Genomic DNA, 17,978 nt, shown 5'->3' with positions numbered 1-17,978 from the left:
TACCACCAACTATCGGCAACTCTTAGAGATGGCCGAGAAAAAGTTCGTTACTTTTTAAATTTCAAACCAAAATGATCAAAGTCAGATAATACACCTTGGAACTGGACAATCTTTTGAAAATTCCAAAACTTACCTACAAAATACGTTATCTTTGAGATATCCACAAGTTAAAAGATTAAAAGTGTATTGTACTAGCGATTCATTAAACAGTTTTGTTTATTTTGGTTTCGTTTAAAACACTAAATTACACGTTAAATAATTTACAATCAAAATTTGGGTTCAGTTTTGTTTTTGTTTTTGTTTTTGTTGTATACTGTCTCTAGCTGCCCACCAATAATTGTGGCAGGGGCACGATGCCTCCCATTGACGGTTGCCTCTTCTAGCACTGATGTATGTGTATGTATGTCCTATGTCTGTGTGTATTGGGGGCCTTCTTGGGGCTCGAAAGGATCAGGTTGGGAGACTTTACACTGTTGTAGCAACGTCGAAAAATATAACTTTCATCTATATATTATAGTACAATACATACACATGCACGTGTGCTTCGTCCTATTTTAAATATGTACGTTCAAGCATTGACTTTATCAAAGGCTATGCATAACTTATGTCCTTGCGCCAGGCTTATCATCATAAAAATTAGAAAATAAAAAACTACAGCGAGTTACACATGATCTCGGTGATCTCTCGGAGGCGCTAACATAGCAATTAGCTAAATAAAAAAACATTACAATTTGTGTGTCATACATCCATCCTCCTCATACTGTGCCACATACATATATCTTTCTCTATATATATATACAATACATAATTAATTTTTTGTATATATAGTTTCTGGTTTATCGGTTCTCAGCTTTAGCATCCTATTATCCTCATGTTTCGCTTTTAGATTAGGGTTTTAGATTTTAAATCACTACAATTTTCAAAGTAAAGCTTAGTATTCAGTTTTGGATTTTCTTAATTTTTTTTTAAATAAACACTGGAAACGCGAACTAAGACTGTGGCGTGGAAAATGTGTTTATTGTGCTGGATTATCGCATTATCAGAAGATGACAAGTTTACAATTACTCTGTTGTTCTTTCTCTCTTTTTTTATTTGGCAGTTATTTTGTTATTTTTTTTTTTGCAAAAAACATGCTGTGATGTAATCCCGAAGAAAAACGGAAGCCAGAAAGCGGGGCAAGCATACAATGACCGAATTTGTGACTACTCTTACTTAGGCGATAATAAATTATATACGAATCCTGGCTGAGGTGTTTGTGGTGTGTGGCCTGTGTGGTGGTGGTGGTGGGTGGAGACTAAAAACAAAGATTTAACCACGCAAAAACATAACATTATTATCCTCGGTACGATCTATATGCACCATGTTCTACTAGACTCGGGGGAAGGGGGAAACTAAAGCCAAACTAGTTACAGCATTTGTTACAGTTACAAAATCGGTTACAGTTATACTCCTTTCTATCCTTAACTCTCCTTAAACGTATATGTTCTATATGCTGCAGGTGTGTGTCCGTCAACGTGGATGGGACAACGACCAGGATTGGGATTGGTTTGGTTTACAGCAGGAGCCTTACTACAGCTGCGCCAGCGAGTCGGAGCGGATGAGCGGCGCCAGGGAGCTGGGCGCTTTGTGGCCCGTCTCAATCTCGTACTGGACGTCGAGCGAGGCACCTGCAACGGCATTGGAACGGAACAAAAGAGGTCACAGAATGGCGAATTTATTCATTAATTTTGCACAATACTAATTCAGAACTGGCGCGTCTTGCCCAGGGCCTGGGATGATAATGGTAGGAGTGACAATGATTTAATGGATGGCTCGCCTTGCTTACGTTTCTTCTCCAAGTTGGTCTGCTGGCCCTCCGGAATGAAAGCGGCCACAATTATGGCACAGAAGACGCACAGAGCGCCAAACACGAACGGCGGACCCGGCACATGCTCCGAGAACTTCTCCACGTTCGTCGCCCGGCTGCCGCTGCTCCTGGCGTGCGAATCATGGTCATCGTTCAGATCCACATTGAACAGGTAGAATATAACACCGAATACTGCCGGACCCAGACCGTTGCACAGGCCTCTCATGCCCGTAATCATGCCCTGAACAGCGCCTGTCAAGGATAATAAGTGTAACTAAGTGATATACTAGGATGTACTAAGGTAAAGCTTACCCTGACTCTCGGGGGCTGCATAGAGCGACACAAAGGCGCTGATGGCAGGATAGGTGATCGAGCCCAGGGCTGCCACAACGCCACCCGACCACATCATCCTGGCGGACAACAAACATTATTAATAGTTCAAAGAGAGCCTAATCCGATATACTTACCACTTTTGGCTACCAAAGCCGTACCACAGCAGCTGGACCATTTCCAGGGCTAGGCCCACAATGATCGTGCGCTTGGCTCCGAAAACCCTGAGGGAAAGATATAGCGGATATAGCTTCCATTGAATGGCAAAAGTCTGACCTGATCACTTACTGCATAAATGAGCCGAGGGTAACCTGGACTGTGATGCTGAGAATGCCAACGATGGCTATGAATATGGAGACCTCCACATAATTGAAACCCATTTTCAGCTTCAGGTAGACAAACATGCAGGAGTACTCGCCAGCCTCGGGCAGATAGGAGAGCAGCACGGTGAGGCACAGCATCAAGACGGTCTTGTCGGTTCCCACCTTTCGCAGAGCCTTTGAATATAGAAACCGAGAAATGAGTCATCTTCCAACAGAAATCAGAGGCATTCTTACCGCAAAGGGATCTGCTTGTTCCCAGCTGATGGGCGCTCCCCAAGACGAAGGCCGCATCTTCTCCGACAGACTCTCCGGCACGGCCACCAGGATGAAGAACACATCCAGCAACGCTATGGCCGTGGACAGAGCCACCACAAGCGTATCACCATACCAGTCCATCAGGGCATTTCCCAGGGCGGGCGAAATGACCAGACTGGCGGCAAAGGTGGCCGAGGCCAGACCGTATGCCTTGGAGCGCTCCTCGGGCGTGGTGACATCCGCCACGTAGGCAAACACCACCGAAAAGGTGACGGCGAAGGCGCCGCTTATTGAGATCATGGCAAAGAACCACCACGTATTGATGGACATCAGCGGTATGGGCAGGCAGGTGAAGAATACTGTGACTAATAGGAAAAACTTGCGGCCCCAAATGTCCGACAGGGCGCCGATCAAGGGCGCCGACAGGAACGAGAGGATGCCCTTGATGCCCATCACCAGGCCGTTCATCAGGAATGTGTGATCCGGAAAGGTCTGGTTGAGGGTCTGCCAGGGAAGATATACGATTAGCAAGCAGGTAGATAAGATCTGGATGAAGTCATCGTTAACTCACCGATATTATGGGCATCGTCAGCAGGCCCCAGGCGAAGAACTCTAGGAATATCACAACCAGCGCATGATGAACACTCGGCTCGCCGATTCCGGAACTCTGTGGGGACAAGACAAGAGGATAAATTAATGACTGGACTGGCATTAGTAATAATAGATGGTCGAAGCAATTGTCATAATTGCAGGATGCCCAGCAGAGACGCACCCAGTCGAGTGCGTCATCCGATCCGGTGGATAAGGCGCCGTGTGTTAACCCTTTGAGGCCCCGGTGTGTCCGCGACTGGCTGTCTCTGAGTGTGTCTCTTTTTTTTGTATATTTGTAAACATTTGAGTCCCAGAGTCTCGGTTCAAAATAAATTGTTCTAAATGCGAAATTGTTTGCGCTCGTTAACTGCCCCAATGCCACTTGGAGCGGTGTCAGCGGTGGAGGCTGGTGATTCCACCAACTGATTCGTATTGTTGCGCATCAATAAACAAAAAAAAAAAAGTGAATTCCCTCGAAATTCCTTCTCTATTTGGAGATGAAATCAATTGGGCGGAAACCAAGTTCAAGGATGATACCCCCACATAGCCAGAAAAACCCACCTTGCAGCAGCAGATGTTGCAGGCCACCCGCAACCACTCAAAGAATCGATTCCGTTTGGGCCGCTCCGGCTGCTGCGGATCTGTACTGCCCGCCAGTGACCGCATGGAGATGTACGACGCCGCGGAGTGGGTGCGCCGGTGGGCAGCGCCTCCGACACCTCCGCCGCTGGTCCGGCCGATTGCAGCGCTTCCTCCTCCACACAGAACGGACGAGCTGGCCGCCGTCTCAGCAAACGCTGCACTCGGATGGGCGGCGGCGGCTGCATATCTCGACGACTGTGGAGGATTCACAGAATCGGAAATGGTAGTGGATGAGGGCTGAACTTCGCGTCGATGACAGCCGCTTACCGTGGGCACATCGTCCAGGTCCGGCTGCTGGCTGCTGCTGGAACTGGTGCTGGCACTGGAGCTGGTCGTGTCCGTGCTGGTCAGTTGTTTGTCCTTTAGCGGAGAGTGCCGCTTGACCAGTTGACTGCCGGCGCGCTCCTTGAAGCCGGGCGGCGAGAGTGGCAGGGAGCTGATCGTCTCCACGTCCACATCGGCCACGTCGGCGGTGGTGGGCGTGGAACTGTTGCTGTGGAAGCTCAATGTGTCGGTCTGCTCGCCGGTCTCCTCTCCGAGATTCCTCTGCTCCTGATCCTTGAGCGGCCCTGAAGCGCCTCCCTGTTCCGTATCGCACTCCGCCTCGGAATCCTCGGGCTCCTCCAGATCGAAGCTTCCCTCCAGGGTCTCTGTCTGCCGCTGGGCATAGCTCCTCCCGCTTCGCATGATCACTGGCTGTCTACCTCCTGCTGACCTTCACTTGTTCTACTAGCTGGTTACTGTTTTTTGGGTTTGTTCCTTCCGCTATCACACTAATGTCCATTGCCACGGACTCCACACTATCATTGGAAGATGGGTCACAGCTTCTCGCTTCGGTCTCCTTCGTCTCCTCCTGCTCCGGCTGGTGGTGGGTGCTGCGATCGGAGCCACTTATCTTATCATTGGTGTGGACTACCCGAAATATTTCCGCTACTGCTCTCCGCCGCTGGCACTTTTCTGGCTGTAATTAAAGTTGGCCAACATTTGTTTTCACTCGAAATGCGCGATTTGCTTTCCTTCAGCTGGGGGGACTGGGACCACTCTACAGGGAAACTTCCCTAAAGCGAACTTAACCTAATAGAAATTATGCAAATGAAGGAAAACTAGAACATGGTGTCTTAACAAGGCTGATTAGGAAGATAAGCTTCCCAACATTAGATAAGATATCTAGACCATGTGTTCTAGTTTCTAGTTCTTTATCATTAAATCTCAGAAAATCACTGTAGGCAAGTTCAACTGTACTGTACACTCTTGTTAATAATTTATTATTTGCGCGGCTTTGGGTTTCAATTGGCTGGCTAATTGCGAAACCCGAGACACTATCATCATGAATCAGTATCAGAATGAGAATTCGGCTCAAACGCCGCCAAGTATGCAATGCCCATTAGCACCAGCCTGTTTATTTGGCCCAGAAAAAAGGCCTAAGAGATCGCGCACTTAATCCCATTTCTGTAATGCTTTTAACATCTGAATGCAAATTGAAGCCACAAGCTAACCAAAATAGCACCTCAACAAAGCAAATTAAATCAAAAGGCATATTGAAATATCTAATTCGAGTCTCGAATATCGGGGTTAGCCTGGAAATTATTAACAAGTTATACAACAAGGGACTCGGAATCGGACTGGCAATCGCGTCGTGCAACAAACATACTCGCCGGTGGTTTTAAGGTTCAGGGCTCGCGAATTTCCACTGCCAATTTTAAAAACGCACTCGCGCTATAGGTTCCAGCCGAAAATATTAAAAAAAAAAAACCAAAAATCGAAACTAAAACTTGGCTATAATTTTGACAAACATCTCTATAACTCTATAACCGACTACACCGATCTATATGTCTGCTGCGTTTCAGTGTTCGCGACTCACAAACAGCAAGTGCCGAAAGCCAGAAAGCCTCCAGCGTGGAGCTGTCGGTTCTCCGGCGAACGGAAGCTCGTGTGTGTATCTGAGAGATACATTTTCAGCAAAAGATACTCTCCGCAGAGAGAGAGAGGGAGAGTGTGCAAACTGACGAATTGAAAAGAATTAGACGAAGGTACCCCTCAGCGTTTTCAGATGCGTGCTTTTAATGAAATCCATTTGGAAGCATTTAACATTTTATTCCATTTAGTTAATCGAATAGGAAACTCAGAGATAGAGATACAAAATAAACCATTTTATGCTGTGATCAGCAATTTCCAACACGATCGCCGGCAGTTTATTTACATTGACATCACAGTAAGCCCCACGCATAAACGCCTTTATGGTGTTAATGCTATAAAAATAATAATAATAAAAAAAAAAAACCCCAAAAAGTAATTGTCGCACATATCCAATAGACGAAGCTCCACACACACCGCGATGATGATGAAAGTTTCTCGCGAAAAAAATATCAAATGAGCTCCGGAATGGAAATGCTCATGGAATTTATTTTTATCTTTTGCTCGGCAATTATGCTGCCACTAGTTGTGTTGGCTTAATCCAACAAAAGTCCAACAGATGACGAGGCTAGAGAGATACACAGCTCTGAGACTGAGATTGTTTGGCGAGGGGTCGAGTTTGTTCTTAGAATGCATGACAGAAACAGATTCTTAATTCTACAGTGTCAGCTCTAAAGAATGGTCAACAAATTCAGAAATTGTAACAAGAGTGGGGGATTTTTTATAGAATCTTTAAAAGGGAATACTTCCTAGGAAATATATTAAATTTTATGAGCCTATGTTAATTCTATCAAATAAAAAAAACCATTGTCGCGGTAAAATACTGAGACTAACGTCCGATGATCCTATATTCATTTTGGTGGGGAAAATGGGGAAATTCTGACTAGGCTCGTATCTGATTTATATTTTATATAATACATACATTTACATAAACTAAAATTTATAAAGCCTTATGCCCATTATTCATATCCATCAAATAAAAAAAGCATTTTGACGCCATCAAGGTGACGAATGCAGAAAATATCTAATATTTTTTTTTAATGCAGAAATCATCCAATATATTTTCTATGTAAATGAATCAAAATAGTATCTGATTTATATATTCTATTCTAAATATCTAATATTTTGGCATGGATTAAGGCTTGGATCTGATATGTATATTGTTATTCTTATTCTTATCTATATATTTTAATTATAAGAACCCTATTGCCAATATTCTCAAATCTATCATGTAAAAAAAAAACAACCACATGACTCGGTGACGAGAGTAGAAAATGTCAGATATATTTGGCATGAAACAAATGGCATTCCTATAATATTCATTCCCTCATGCCTCATTATTAGTTATAATAACTAGGAATTACTAATAATAATTTATCAGTGATAATTAGTACGTTTTTATTTAAAGAGTACTTTTACTTAAGTTACTTTTTTTTAGGTAAGACTTTTTCTTACTTTTCATAAACATAAAAGTTCATAATTTTTGGCGGCATAAACCTGAAACTGCTGACTGTCGCTGTGCGTGGAATTAGTCGGATGAGAACACATTTAAAGTGACCCGATGTGTGGCTGGCCAGTGGCCACCGTGCATAAATCATGACGACCTGCCTGGCTGCCTCGCTGCCCTCCTCCCTTGCTGACACTGCCGTCCCGTCCAGTCCCGTGGGCTGTCCGTGTGAAACAGCAATCGGGTCAAGTGCAGGCCCGAGAAGGTAGTGCCAGAAAATGAAATTTCCGTGGAATCAGGCTGGATGGACACAGGATGGACGTGGCATAGAATCCTGTTGCTGGGAATCCCAACAGGAAAGACTGGCCATCAAGTTGAGAGGCAGATGGATTGAGTGCAGTTAGCTGAGAGGGCGGGGGGATTCAACATGGGGCATGCCACATGAAAAAAACAAACCCCACCAACTGGCTGCATGTGTCGCATCAAAAGGCATTAGGAACGACCTTGACAGAAGCGGGCAAAGACAAACGGAAAACTGGAAACCGTCGGAAGGCGACAGGAAAACGGCCGGACGGACAGGCATCCGTTTGGGGCGATTGGAGGAGGGGTGTGTGGGTGGTATGGCAAACAAAAAAAAATGACAGCAAGTCCATGATGGCGTAACGGTTTTGGCAAAAGAGACGGAAACTGGAAAATACATTTCCATGTTTTTCCTTCATTAATGAGGAAAACAAAGCATAGGTTGGGCCAAATTGAAAAAAAAAAAGCCGGCTAAAATGGAAAGTGAGCTAACGTGCCACAAATGAATGTGTTTGCAACAATTTTTCTAATTAATCTTGAGGGGAAAAAAACAGGACACGCAAAATTAAAAAAAAATGGGGGGTAAGCATCAAGGTTATTCTCTAATCAAATATTCTAAAAATTCGTGATGAAAACTTTACTGGGTTTCACCTTTAAAATACTCTCAATTTTAAGCTTGGAACTATGTATACCACGCATGTGGCGCCTTGATTTGAAATTGGATTTCGCAAAAAGACCATTACGACCGCCAGACAATGGCCAATAAGAGGCAACTCCATTGTTGTGGCTTATTGAAAAGTAGGCCAAAGCCCAAGGCAACGAGGACGAAGCCAGTGCCATTGGCATTGGGATATAGAAGCCGAGAAGTTTGGGCCAAAAGACTCATGACTTTTCTTTGAGTAGGTGGTAGATGGTGGGTGGTCGGTGGTGGTTGGTTAACAAAGACTCCCTAAGACTGTCGTAATTTTAATTAAAAATATTCTTGAACAGGTGACGGCTCGCAAATCAATCAGCCAACCTTCCGGACCCTTGCCTTCCTATTTCTTGGCAAGCTAATTAATTATTAAAAGCCAGAAGCTTAAAACAAGCTTGGAACAGGTTTAAAACCTTCAAGCCATTGAAGAACTTCCTGAAAAATATCCTATTTCATATATCCTCAAAACCTATTTCCTCAAAAGTATGCAATAAAAATAGCAGCCAAGAGAAGAGAAACCGAAAGCATGTTTTTTTTTTCATTTCCTGCTAAGCGTGTGTGACGCCAAATGTCAGGCGATATGAAAAATGGACCCGCTTCTGTCGACTGGTGGCTAATGGAGAGGCATTCCCTCGCCCAAGATGACATCCAGAACCAAGGTCATATGAGTGCAAGAGCAAAGGCAAAAAAAGAAAAGCCCATAGTCGAGGCAGATGCTGTTGAAATTCAATTCAAAGCCTGCAGCGCGTGCAACGTGGCGTATACGTATTTTTCCCCCTATACGTATACGTAATGTGCTCGTTCACATTAGCCTGTATGCCAGAGAACACACACACATAAAGCCACTGGCAGTGGTAGTGGCACTGAAAAGCTGCCTGCCGCCTTTCAATATTAAAAATAGTTTGTCAACAACGTGGCTAGAAAGTGTCAAGCTGCGACGGCTGCAGCGTCCAAATTGGTTTCGGCCACAGCCGGGGAGGCTCTGAGGGACATTTCTCTTCGTCTCAGATCTGGAGCATGGATGAAGCCCGCTCATTAATCAATAGTATTGATTTTTTAAAAACTAGATTATGCGAATAATTACTAAAATGCTTGAGGTCTTTAAAGAAAATTATTTTATGGCAGTAAAGGGTTTAGGCCAGAAAGTATGGAGTCTGAAAATATGACACCTTGCGATGGTCATATCTTGGCCAATATTTGTACGATTTTTACGCGGAATATTTTTAACAATTACTATAAAAATTCTCCCTCAATCTGTATCTAAATCTAAAAAAATAATTTTTTGACAGATTTTAGGATAAGTTTTCCGGTGAACCCTCTTTGCAAAATTGGAAAGAGCTTAGAGGGTCGAAGAGCCACCTAAAATAAAAGCCATATCTCTACCAATATTCATTCGATTCTTCGATACCAATTCTTCATTCGAAGACACTCCGATCTTAAAAGATTCGTGGATGTATTCTCCATTAATATGCATCAAAATCCTGAATACAATTTTTTTGTCGATTTTCTGTACATTTTTCTGGGGGTGTCTCATCGTAAAATGCGTTAAGTACGTTACCTCTGAGGCCATACCTTACCCAAAATTCAAGCGATTCTTAAGCGAAGTATCTTGTAAGATTTGTAGATCTATCCTCCACCCTTCTAAAGGTTTTTTAAAAATCATTCCTATATAAATTTTAAAACCAAATTTAATAGACCAATCTATGATATCAGAGAGAAGTTCACTCAGGAAAGCATGAAATTTCTACAGCAGTAACTACATGACTTATTTGTGTGCCCTCCTATTGATTTTGCTGAGGTCCACAGATTCGGGCTGTCAGATAATGGAAATTGCATTGCAGGCCAGATGTCCGTCCATTCAGCAAAAACATGGCCACAAACCAACCCCAGACGGACGTTTGGTGGAAAAGGGTTAAGAGATTTCGTCACAAAAAAAGGCAGAACGGCCGAAAACAACAAAAATTGCATAGAAAAGATAGAAAAGCTTAGTTTGGGCCAATCCGAAGTTGATATACCCTTGCAGTTAAGTTTATGAAAGTTTATTTTCTATGATAACATACTGCCAAAATGGGATATTCCAAAGGGATGGCAATAGGATTTTCCTTGTCAAAATAATTTTTTTTTTTAATAATTTATTTTGAAAAAAGTGGCAAGCTTCTTTTCTTCAAAAACACAAATATAGCTTAAAGCTAAAAAAAATTACAAAAAAATATTAAAAAAAAAAATTACAAAAAAATATTAAAAAAAAAATTACAACAAAAATTACAAAAAAAAAAAAATTAAAAACAAAAATTACAAAAAAAAAAATTACAAAAAAAAAAATTACAACAAAAAAATTACAACAAAAAAATTACAACAACTAAAATTACAACAAAAATTACAACAACAAAAATTACAACAACAAAAAATTGCAACAACAAAAAAGTACAACAACAACCAACTACTACTACAACTACAACAACAACCAACTACTACTACTACAACAACAACTACTACAACAACAACTACTACAGTAACAACTACTACAACAACAACTACTACAACAACAAACTAGCAAAGCACCAAATTACAAAAACAAAAACTACAACTTATAAAAAAAAGGAATTTTTCCCATTTTCGGGCCTGCTTAAGTGCAACCTATGAGAATCGAGGAGGAGGGCGCTGTTTTTTAATTAATTATTTTTAAAAATAATTTTTATTTTTTATTAAATAGTCATCGAATTAAAGCATCTTCTAAAATGTTATTATACCCAAAAGAAAGCTAAAATTAAGCTCTTTATTACTATTTGACTTCTAGAGGCCCTTAAAAGTAGGCAATGGAAATATGAGGGTTTATATTTTCAGATTAATAATTTATAAAAAAAAAAACATGATTTTCTATAAAAATTATAGTTTATAAAAGAATCATACCCTCTGCAAAGGGTACAAAAAAGGGCAAGTGAATAGGTGTCTCTTATTGATTAGCTGCGATGATGCATCCTACCTACCTAACCCCATCCGAATGCTAACCCGATCCGAATTTAAATTCGATTCCGAGCACCACCATCGCCACCGCCACCGCCGCCGGGGATGACCTTGCATGTGGCACCAAGCACGGCGGAGTGACAAACACGGAAGCGGCGGGCAGCAGCGCGGTTCGTTTTGGCAACACAAGCAATTTTAATAAATTTATGATTCTTGAACTGTTGCCCAAAATGTGTTGACACAACAACAAAAACAACAGACAGCAACAGCCACTAAAGGAAAATTACACGACAGGACTGCATCCACACAGGAAGCCGTGCAGTTAATTTGCATAAGGAGACAGCGGAAGCGACTGAATGGAGGTGGCTCCTGGCTCCTGACTCCTGGCCAACATTCTTTTTAGGCAAATTTTTAGTTTCGACTTTTGTTGGCTTGACAATACCAGCGATAAGTCCGGTCCGAATAAGAGAAATGTGATTAAATAATATAAACAAGACCCCTTTCTGAGGCAAGACTTTAAAGATGGAAGGATCCTTCCAATCCTAACAGGACAGTATCCCCAATGCAGTATCTTGGAAACAATAGAGACAATGGCCTTACCTCCAACAAAGGACCTCTGCGGTTCATCATTCCGCAGCTCCAAAAGCAAACAATACCGCCAAGCAGGAAGGGCTATAATTTATGGATGCCACTGGATTGGGTTATCTAAATGCTTCCCCCCTTCTATATAGTAGCACCACTTGTATGGCAAAGTTTGGTCATAATTGATTGGTATTAGAGCGCCGCTGACTGAACAAATATTTGTTGTAGCTCCAGGACTCAATCCGCCATCCAGAATCGACTGTGAGGATGAGGATAAAAATTTATGCGTGGCAGACTTTTTTCCGTTTTGACTTTCCCGCCGACACACGAAAAGTGTCGTGGAAAATTTGCCAACGAAAGTTTATTGAACTTTTCCCTAGTACGTCAGATTCCTAGGAATAGCATATATATTAAAGCTGGAAATCTGTGGGACTACCCCCACTCTGGAGAGCTGGGTCATAAAAACGAGCTCTCCTTTATGAGCTCCAAATACGTTTGAAATTATGCGAAATTTGCAGGACATTAAACAGGAGGAGGATACTGGTCAAGGGAAAGTCAGCCGAAGGATTAGGGCGTTGGGGTGACCTTCTTCAAGGAAATGTACACAGAGCGAAAAGGTCATTTCTTGAAAATTTCAATAAATTATACAAAGTTAAATAATGGAGAAAATTAAATATATACTTTGGGTAAAAAAAAGGAAAAGCCCTTTTCCTTTTGCACGAACTTTGTTTTTCTTTGCACGAAAGGGAACAACAAAGAAAATCCCAAGCACGATGGAAACTCTTGAAAGGGAAATCCGCCCCCAACCACCAACCCGAGAAAGATGCCAAAAAAAAAATATAACCACATATTGTCTGATCTCATGAGCACGTATCTGAAAGATACAGATACAAGACAAAGGCATAATAGAATCGAGAATAACAACAACAACAAGAGTGTGAGTACAGTTACAGTTTGCGTAACGGGACAGTTTTCCGTGGGTGGTGAACAAAAGCATCGAAAAAAAAAAACAACCAGAAAAGAAAAGCACGTCAATTGAGTGGCCCAGTCAGTAAATTGGGAAGCATTTCAAGTTCACTTTTTGTCAATTTACTGCTCTTTTAAATTCTTTTAAATTTTTTTTTCTAATTCTAAATTCTAAATTAAATAAGCACACACTTTTTCAACTTTTTTTTCAACACGAAACACGGAATTTTCCAAGGGAAATTGGTTTATTTGGATATTATATGTATATATTCTCGGTAGAAGGCTATATATGTATATATACTATATATTTTAATTGCACATGTTGAACGGATAATTAACAACAACAACAACAATAACAACGACGTCACGAACCGAAAAACGAAACCGTAAAGAAAACTCTAGTGTGGAAATTATAGTTTACAGTTAGTTTTGATTATTTTGGTACACAAGACGCGACAAAAGGTGCGCGATTCCGTTGTGCGCTTTTCCACATGCTGCGTCCTACTCCGTGCTCAGCTGGAAAAGCGTCTGTTTTTCACTCGCTGCTACCCTGGCCTGGCCAATGAGCATTTTCTTGCTATGCACTGCAGTGTTTTTTCTTTTTTTTTCCCAAAAACACGCGACCCACCAAAGCTTAAAAGTGTGTGGAAAGCTTTTCTGGTATTTTTTAATGGGGTTCTGGGTTCTCTCCGCAGCGAGAACTCATGAATTATTCGAGGGAATTGCATATTTAAGCAGTTAAATATTATAGGATATTTTAGAATAAATTTAAGAGATTTAATGAGAATTATAGTTTCTTATATGTGGATTCTAACACCCACAGTAGGGCCCACAAAAGAATGTCCCTAATCTCTCTTACTTTCACTCGTGATTTCGATTTTTTTTTTGTTTCACTTTCGTCGTCGATTTTTGCTCCAAAAACCTGCTTTCTCGCGTGCCACAAAATTTCCCATAACAATTACCACAGGCTGGACTTTTTGCATTGTTTGCCTTGTTGTTTGTTTGCATTCCCTTGCTGTGTTGCATGCCACATTGCATGCCCCCCATCTGCCTCTGGTGCTCGCGCACCCGGCGTTGAGTTTTCCGAGAGCCAGAGCTTTTGCGGGCATTTTCCTCTCTTTCTCTCTCTCTCTTGCCAATTCATGATACGACTTTGGCACCTGTTCGCTTCTGCGCCCTATGGCAGTATTTTATGAATGAAGGTGCTTTCCTTTCCCGATTCTGAGCCCAAAGCTTAGACAGGGGGATATTTTCGGGAGGGAAATTTTTGAAAAGTCTGAAAAACCAACAACACTGGCAACATTTTAAGGCAAATCCCCCGGGCAAGATATCCAATGTAACGACTGCCTGGTTCGGTAATTAAGGGGTTACCAAGGTCACCAAGGCAAACTCCAAACATCAATTATCGTGGTGCCAGCATATAATTAACCCCCATATCCATACCCCTCCCAGCAGCTTGCAGCGCAGGCGTCATGAGCTTCCACCGGAAATTCAAAATCTGTTGCATAAAGCCGGGGGCTTGGCGACAAACAGACTGCCACCAAATTCCACTACCCATTCCCCAACTCGCACCTGCGGCTAGTTTTCATTTGGGCCTAGCCAGAGGTCTCAAGCGCCTGCATTAAATATACATGACGGAGTTGTAATGGGTTTGGTTATGGGATTGGCCTGAGAAATGGGTTAACTTAGAGGAGGAGGAGGAGTAGGAGCCGGTGCCCAGGTGGTGGAAAATAATTGTGACTAATGTAATACATACACGCGCGGCTAGTTGGAGCTGTGATTTGCGATCATTAGTGCTGGGAAAACAAGAGCCAGTCAAATGTAAACAAACCAGCCAGCTGGCGGTTCAATGCCCCAAAAACAAGACACAAAAATAAAAAACTACTCCAGAGGCAAGTAGCAAGAAGCAGAAGACAAGAAGCGAGAACCCACTGAACAGCTTCTCCATGAAATCGAAAGTCAACCACAAGTGGGGTCACCGATGTTGGGAATTGATTACGCCATCGTACCCAGTGCCAGTGACATACTTATGGATGTGGATATGGATATGGATATGGAACTGGAGTGGAGTTTGAAGCTCTTATCAGGCACGAGCGCACGCCTTTTTATGGCATAATTGCACTTTGGTTTCGGTTCCAGTGCAGAGCTTTAAACAAATTATGGCCCCTAGGCTGGGGCCGTGATGCTATGGGGAAAACCTAGCGATAAATCGACGGATATCGGCCGATGTTAGTCACAGTTCGCACCTTTTAAGGTGGAAATTTGTTTTTCGTGGCAATAGTTTGTTTTTATTGAGACAATAAAAGGAAGAAAATTAATTATAATTGAGAATATTATGATTATTTTGTGTATTAGTCATCATAATGTTTATAAATGTACTCCAAGTTGTTTTGAATTATAACTCACAGGCTGCCAGCCAGTGCATCACACAATTGACATTAAAAAACCCCCCCTAATGTGTTAAACCAAACGATCCAAAATCGCCTCATAGTACCTGATTACGTCGAAAAACTAATGCCAAATCGCTGTTCGGAGCACACGCTGTCTGTGGCCTGCTGATTCATGGCGTTCGACAGGTCCGCCGACGATAAGGGTTATCGCCGTGAGGCGCTGAAGTGTACACTTACCGTAAAGATACTGCTCTTGTGGGCGCGATTCCGAATGACCAGACCCGCCAGGGGCTTCTTCACATAGATTTTGGGCATCTTGGCGGCGGCGATGGCGGTGGCGGTGGCAACGTTGCGGCTACGTGGCTCTAGTTCTTGCTCGCTGGATGGGTGGGTGGTGGTGTTTGTTTTGAATGTGGAATCGTTGTACGCCGGAGAGCGACGACGGCGGCGTTGATTAGCTCTCGTTATTGGGTGCCTCTAATTTTTTTTGTGTTGCTTCTCTGAGCTTCAGCACCTGGTATGCATCATCCGCGCCGTGTTTGTTGCTAAACCAATTGAGGCACACACTCGCTCACCCCACTTATTTGTTGCTATTTGCACGGAGCGCGATACTAGGACGATTATTACACGGTGGATCTGGATATAAAGATGCCTGGCGGATAACAGCAACAATAAGAGCGGGCTTGAGGCTATGGCGCGACGCATGCCTATGGTTGGATGTTAATCGGCCGCATGTGGATTGGAGTGAAGCACCTGGTCTATTGCACTGCCGGTAATTGTGGGTATTCTGGCTGGGATTCTGGATTCCACGGAAAATTTAATGCGTTCGTTGCAGAAACACGGACCGAAAGCAAAGTCTAGTTGTGGCTAAAAAACGCCGAAACGCGATAAACAGGCGCTGTCAACATGTGTTCTAGGGTTGCCAGCTACTACAGGGTTCTAGGGTTGGAAAAGGTCTAGATAATGGTTAATGAGATAGTAGTCTTTAAAAAAATATATATATACCAATTTAAAGTTTAAATAAATGATTACAACTTAAAGCTAAGATTTATGAACCAGAAAAATAAGACTTAGAATACTAATTTGATTTTTTTATTACTTGTATTTCAAAAAATAAAAAGGTCAATTTATTAAAGATCATGTTTAGCTTTTAATTTATAAATGTTTTGTTTTATTTAAAGAAATAATTAGAATACTCCGTTCTATGTTAAAAGATCAATCTTGACCAGTTCTGGGTAACTTGAATTAGGAAATGATCTAAATGGTCCACGAAGACAGTCACACTTAACCAGTCAGCTGAACAATATTTAAAAATAAAAAAAGTCCTTAAAATAATGATAAAATTCTGACCTCTTGTTAGATATAAGGGTCCTTCCCAGTTGGTAGTTTATTTTATTCTTAAATTTTTTGTTAAAAAAAAAAACTTCTACTTTGTCATGGTTCGCGTTCTGTTCCTTCATCCGGATCTGGGAATCGGCGGAGCCGAGCGCTTGGTGGTGGATGCGGCTTTGGCCCTCAAGGAGCGAGGTCATCAGGTTAGCTTCCTGACGAACCACCATGACAGTACCCATTGCTTCAAGGAGACGGCGGATGGGACATTCCCCGTAAAAGTCATCGGCGACTGGCTGCCACGCAAGCTCTTCGGAAGATTCTACGCCTTTTGTGCCTATTTCCGTATGCTGTATGCTGCCTTCTACGCCAGCTTCTTCATGCCGCAACGGGAACAAGTGGACGTGGTTATCTGTGATCTGATTTCCGTGTGCATTCCGGTTCTACGATTGGCTAAACATCGTCCGAAGGTTCTATTTTACTGTCACTTCCCCGATCAGCTACTGAGCGCCCAGGAGGGCCTATTAAAGAGGTTGTACCGTTTCCCCATCAACTGGCTGGAGGAGCACACCATCGGGTTGGCGGACAAAGTGCTGGTCAACTCCAAGTTCACCCTACGGGTGTTTCGTGACACTTTCCGTCGCCTCAAAACTGTCCCAGACGTACTGTATCCCTCGCTGCACACTCAGTACTTCGATCAGATGCAGAAGAAGCTGGACCAGAGGGCAGAGATCCTGGACGAGCCAGTGCATCCGAGGGTTCCACGCAACTCCTTCATTTATCTGGACATCAATCGCTACGAGCGAAAGAAGAACCACGCCCTGGCCTTGTACTCCCTTCGGCTTCTTGCGGACCTGCTGCCCGATATAGACTTTAAGCGTTGCCGGTTGATCATCGCCGGAGGCTATGATACCCGCTGCCTGGAGAACGTCGAGCACTTCGCGGAGCTGGAGAAACTCGTAGAGAAGCTAAAACTCCAGGACCACGTCATCCTGCTGCGCTCGCCCACAGATGAGGAGAAGTGCCGCCTGCTATTCGCTGCCCACTGTCTGCTGTACACGCCCGAGAATGAGCACTTTGGTATTGTGCCGCTGGAGGGCATGTACTGTTCCAAGCCAGTGGTGGCGCTGAATAGCGGTGGCCCCACGGAAACAGTGGTACACACTTCTACGGGATTCCTATGCGAAAAGCAGGCGAAGAGCTTCGGCGGGGCTATGTACCAGCTCTTCCGGGACGAACCGCTGCGTATGAAGATGGGCGAGCAGGCCCACAAACGCGTCCAGCAGAAGTTCTCATTCCAGGCCTTTGCTGATCGGCTCAATAGCATCGTCCAGGAGCTAACCACCATTCCAGAGCAGTCGCGCAAAAAGAAAACTGAATAAAATTCAATACAAAGCTGCAGAAA

The 17,978-nt window shown here is 43.0% G+C and overlaps 2 protein-coding genes across 6 annotated transcripts; one reads left to right on the top strand and one right to left on the bottom strand.

The window, feature by feature from the left end:
* Window positions 1-182: 182 nt before the first annotated feature.
* Window positions 183-16,141, bottom strand: LOC108120060 (hippocampus abundant transcript 1 protein). 5 transcript variants are annotated; one of them, XM_070279547.1, is made up of 9 exons: window positions 5,639-5,820; window positions 3,907-4,948; window positions 3,326-3,421; window positions 2,734-3,258; window positions 2,465-2,673; window positions 2,314-2,400; window positions 2,159-2,256; window positions 1,826-2,098; window positions 183-1,667 (listed from the first exon to the last, which is right to left on the bottom strand). In XM_070279547.1, the coding sequence occupies exons 2-9, from the start codon at window positions 4,672-4,674 to the stop codon at window positions 1,570-1,572; spliced, it is 2,154 nt and encodes a 717-aa protein (XP_070135648.1). In that variant the 5' UTR covers window positions 4,675-4,948; window positions 5,639-5,820; the 3' UTR covers window positions 183-1,569. The 5 variants fall into 5 exon arrangements, with proteins under 5 accessions (XP_070135648.1, XP_017089042.2, XP_017089043.1 ...); XM_017233553.3 differs by lacking the exon at window positions 5,639-5,820 and having other exon boundaries at window positions 3,907-4,182; window positions 4,255-5,012; XM_017233554.3 differs by lacking the exons at window positions 3,907-4,948; window positions 5,639-5,820 and adding an exon at window positions 15,482-16,141.
* Window positions 16,142-16,511: 370 nt separating this feature from the next.
* Window positions 16,512-17,969, top strand: Alg2 (alpha-1,3/1,6-mannosyltransferase Alg2). Its single transcript, XM_017233563.3, has one exon. The coding sequence runs from the start codon at window positions 16,681-16,683 to the stop codon at window positions 17,953-17,955; it is 1,275 nt and encodes a 424-aa protein (XP_017089052.2). The 5' UTR covers window positions 16,512-16,680; the 3' UTR covers window positions 17,956-17,969.
* The last annotated feature ends 9 nt before the right edge of the window (window positions 17,970-17,978 follow it).

This window comes from Drosophila bipectinata, chromosome 3L, assembly GCF_030179905.1.
Source record: "Drosophila bipectinata strain 14024-0381.07 chromosome 3L, DbipHiC1v2, whole genome shotgun sequence".
Taxonomy (NCBI): domain Eukaryota; kingdom Metazoa; phylum Arthropoda; class Insecta; order Diptera; family Drosophilidae; genus Drosophila; species Drosophila bipectinata.
Note: the sequence above shows the minus strand (reverse complement) of the source record. Positions and strands in the feature narration are given on the sequence as shown.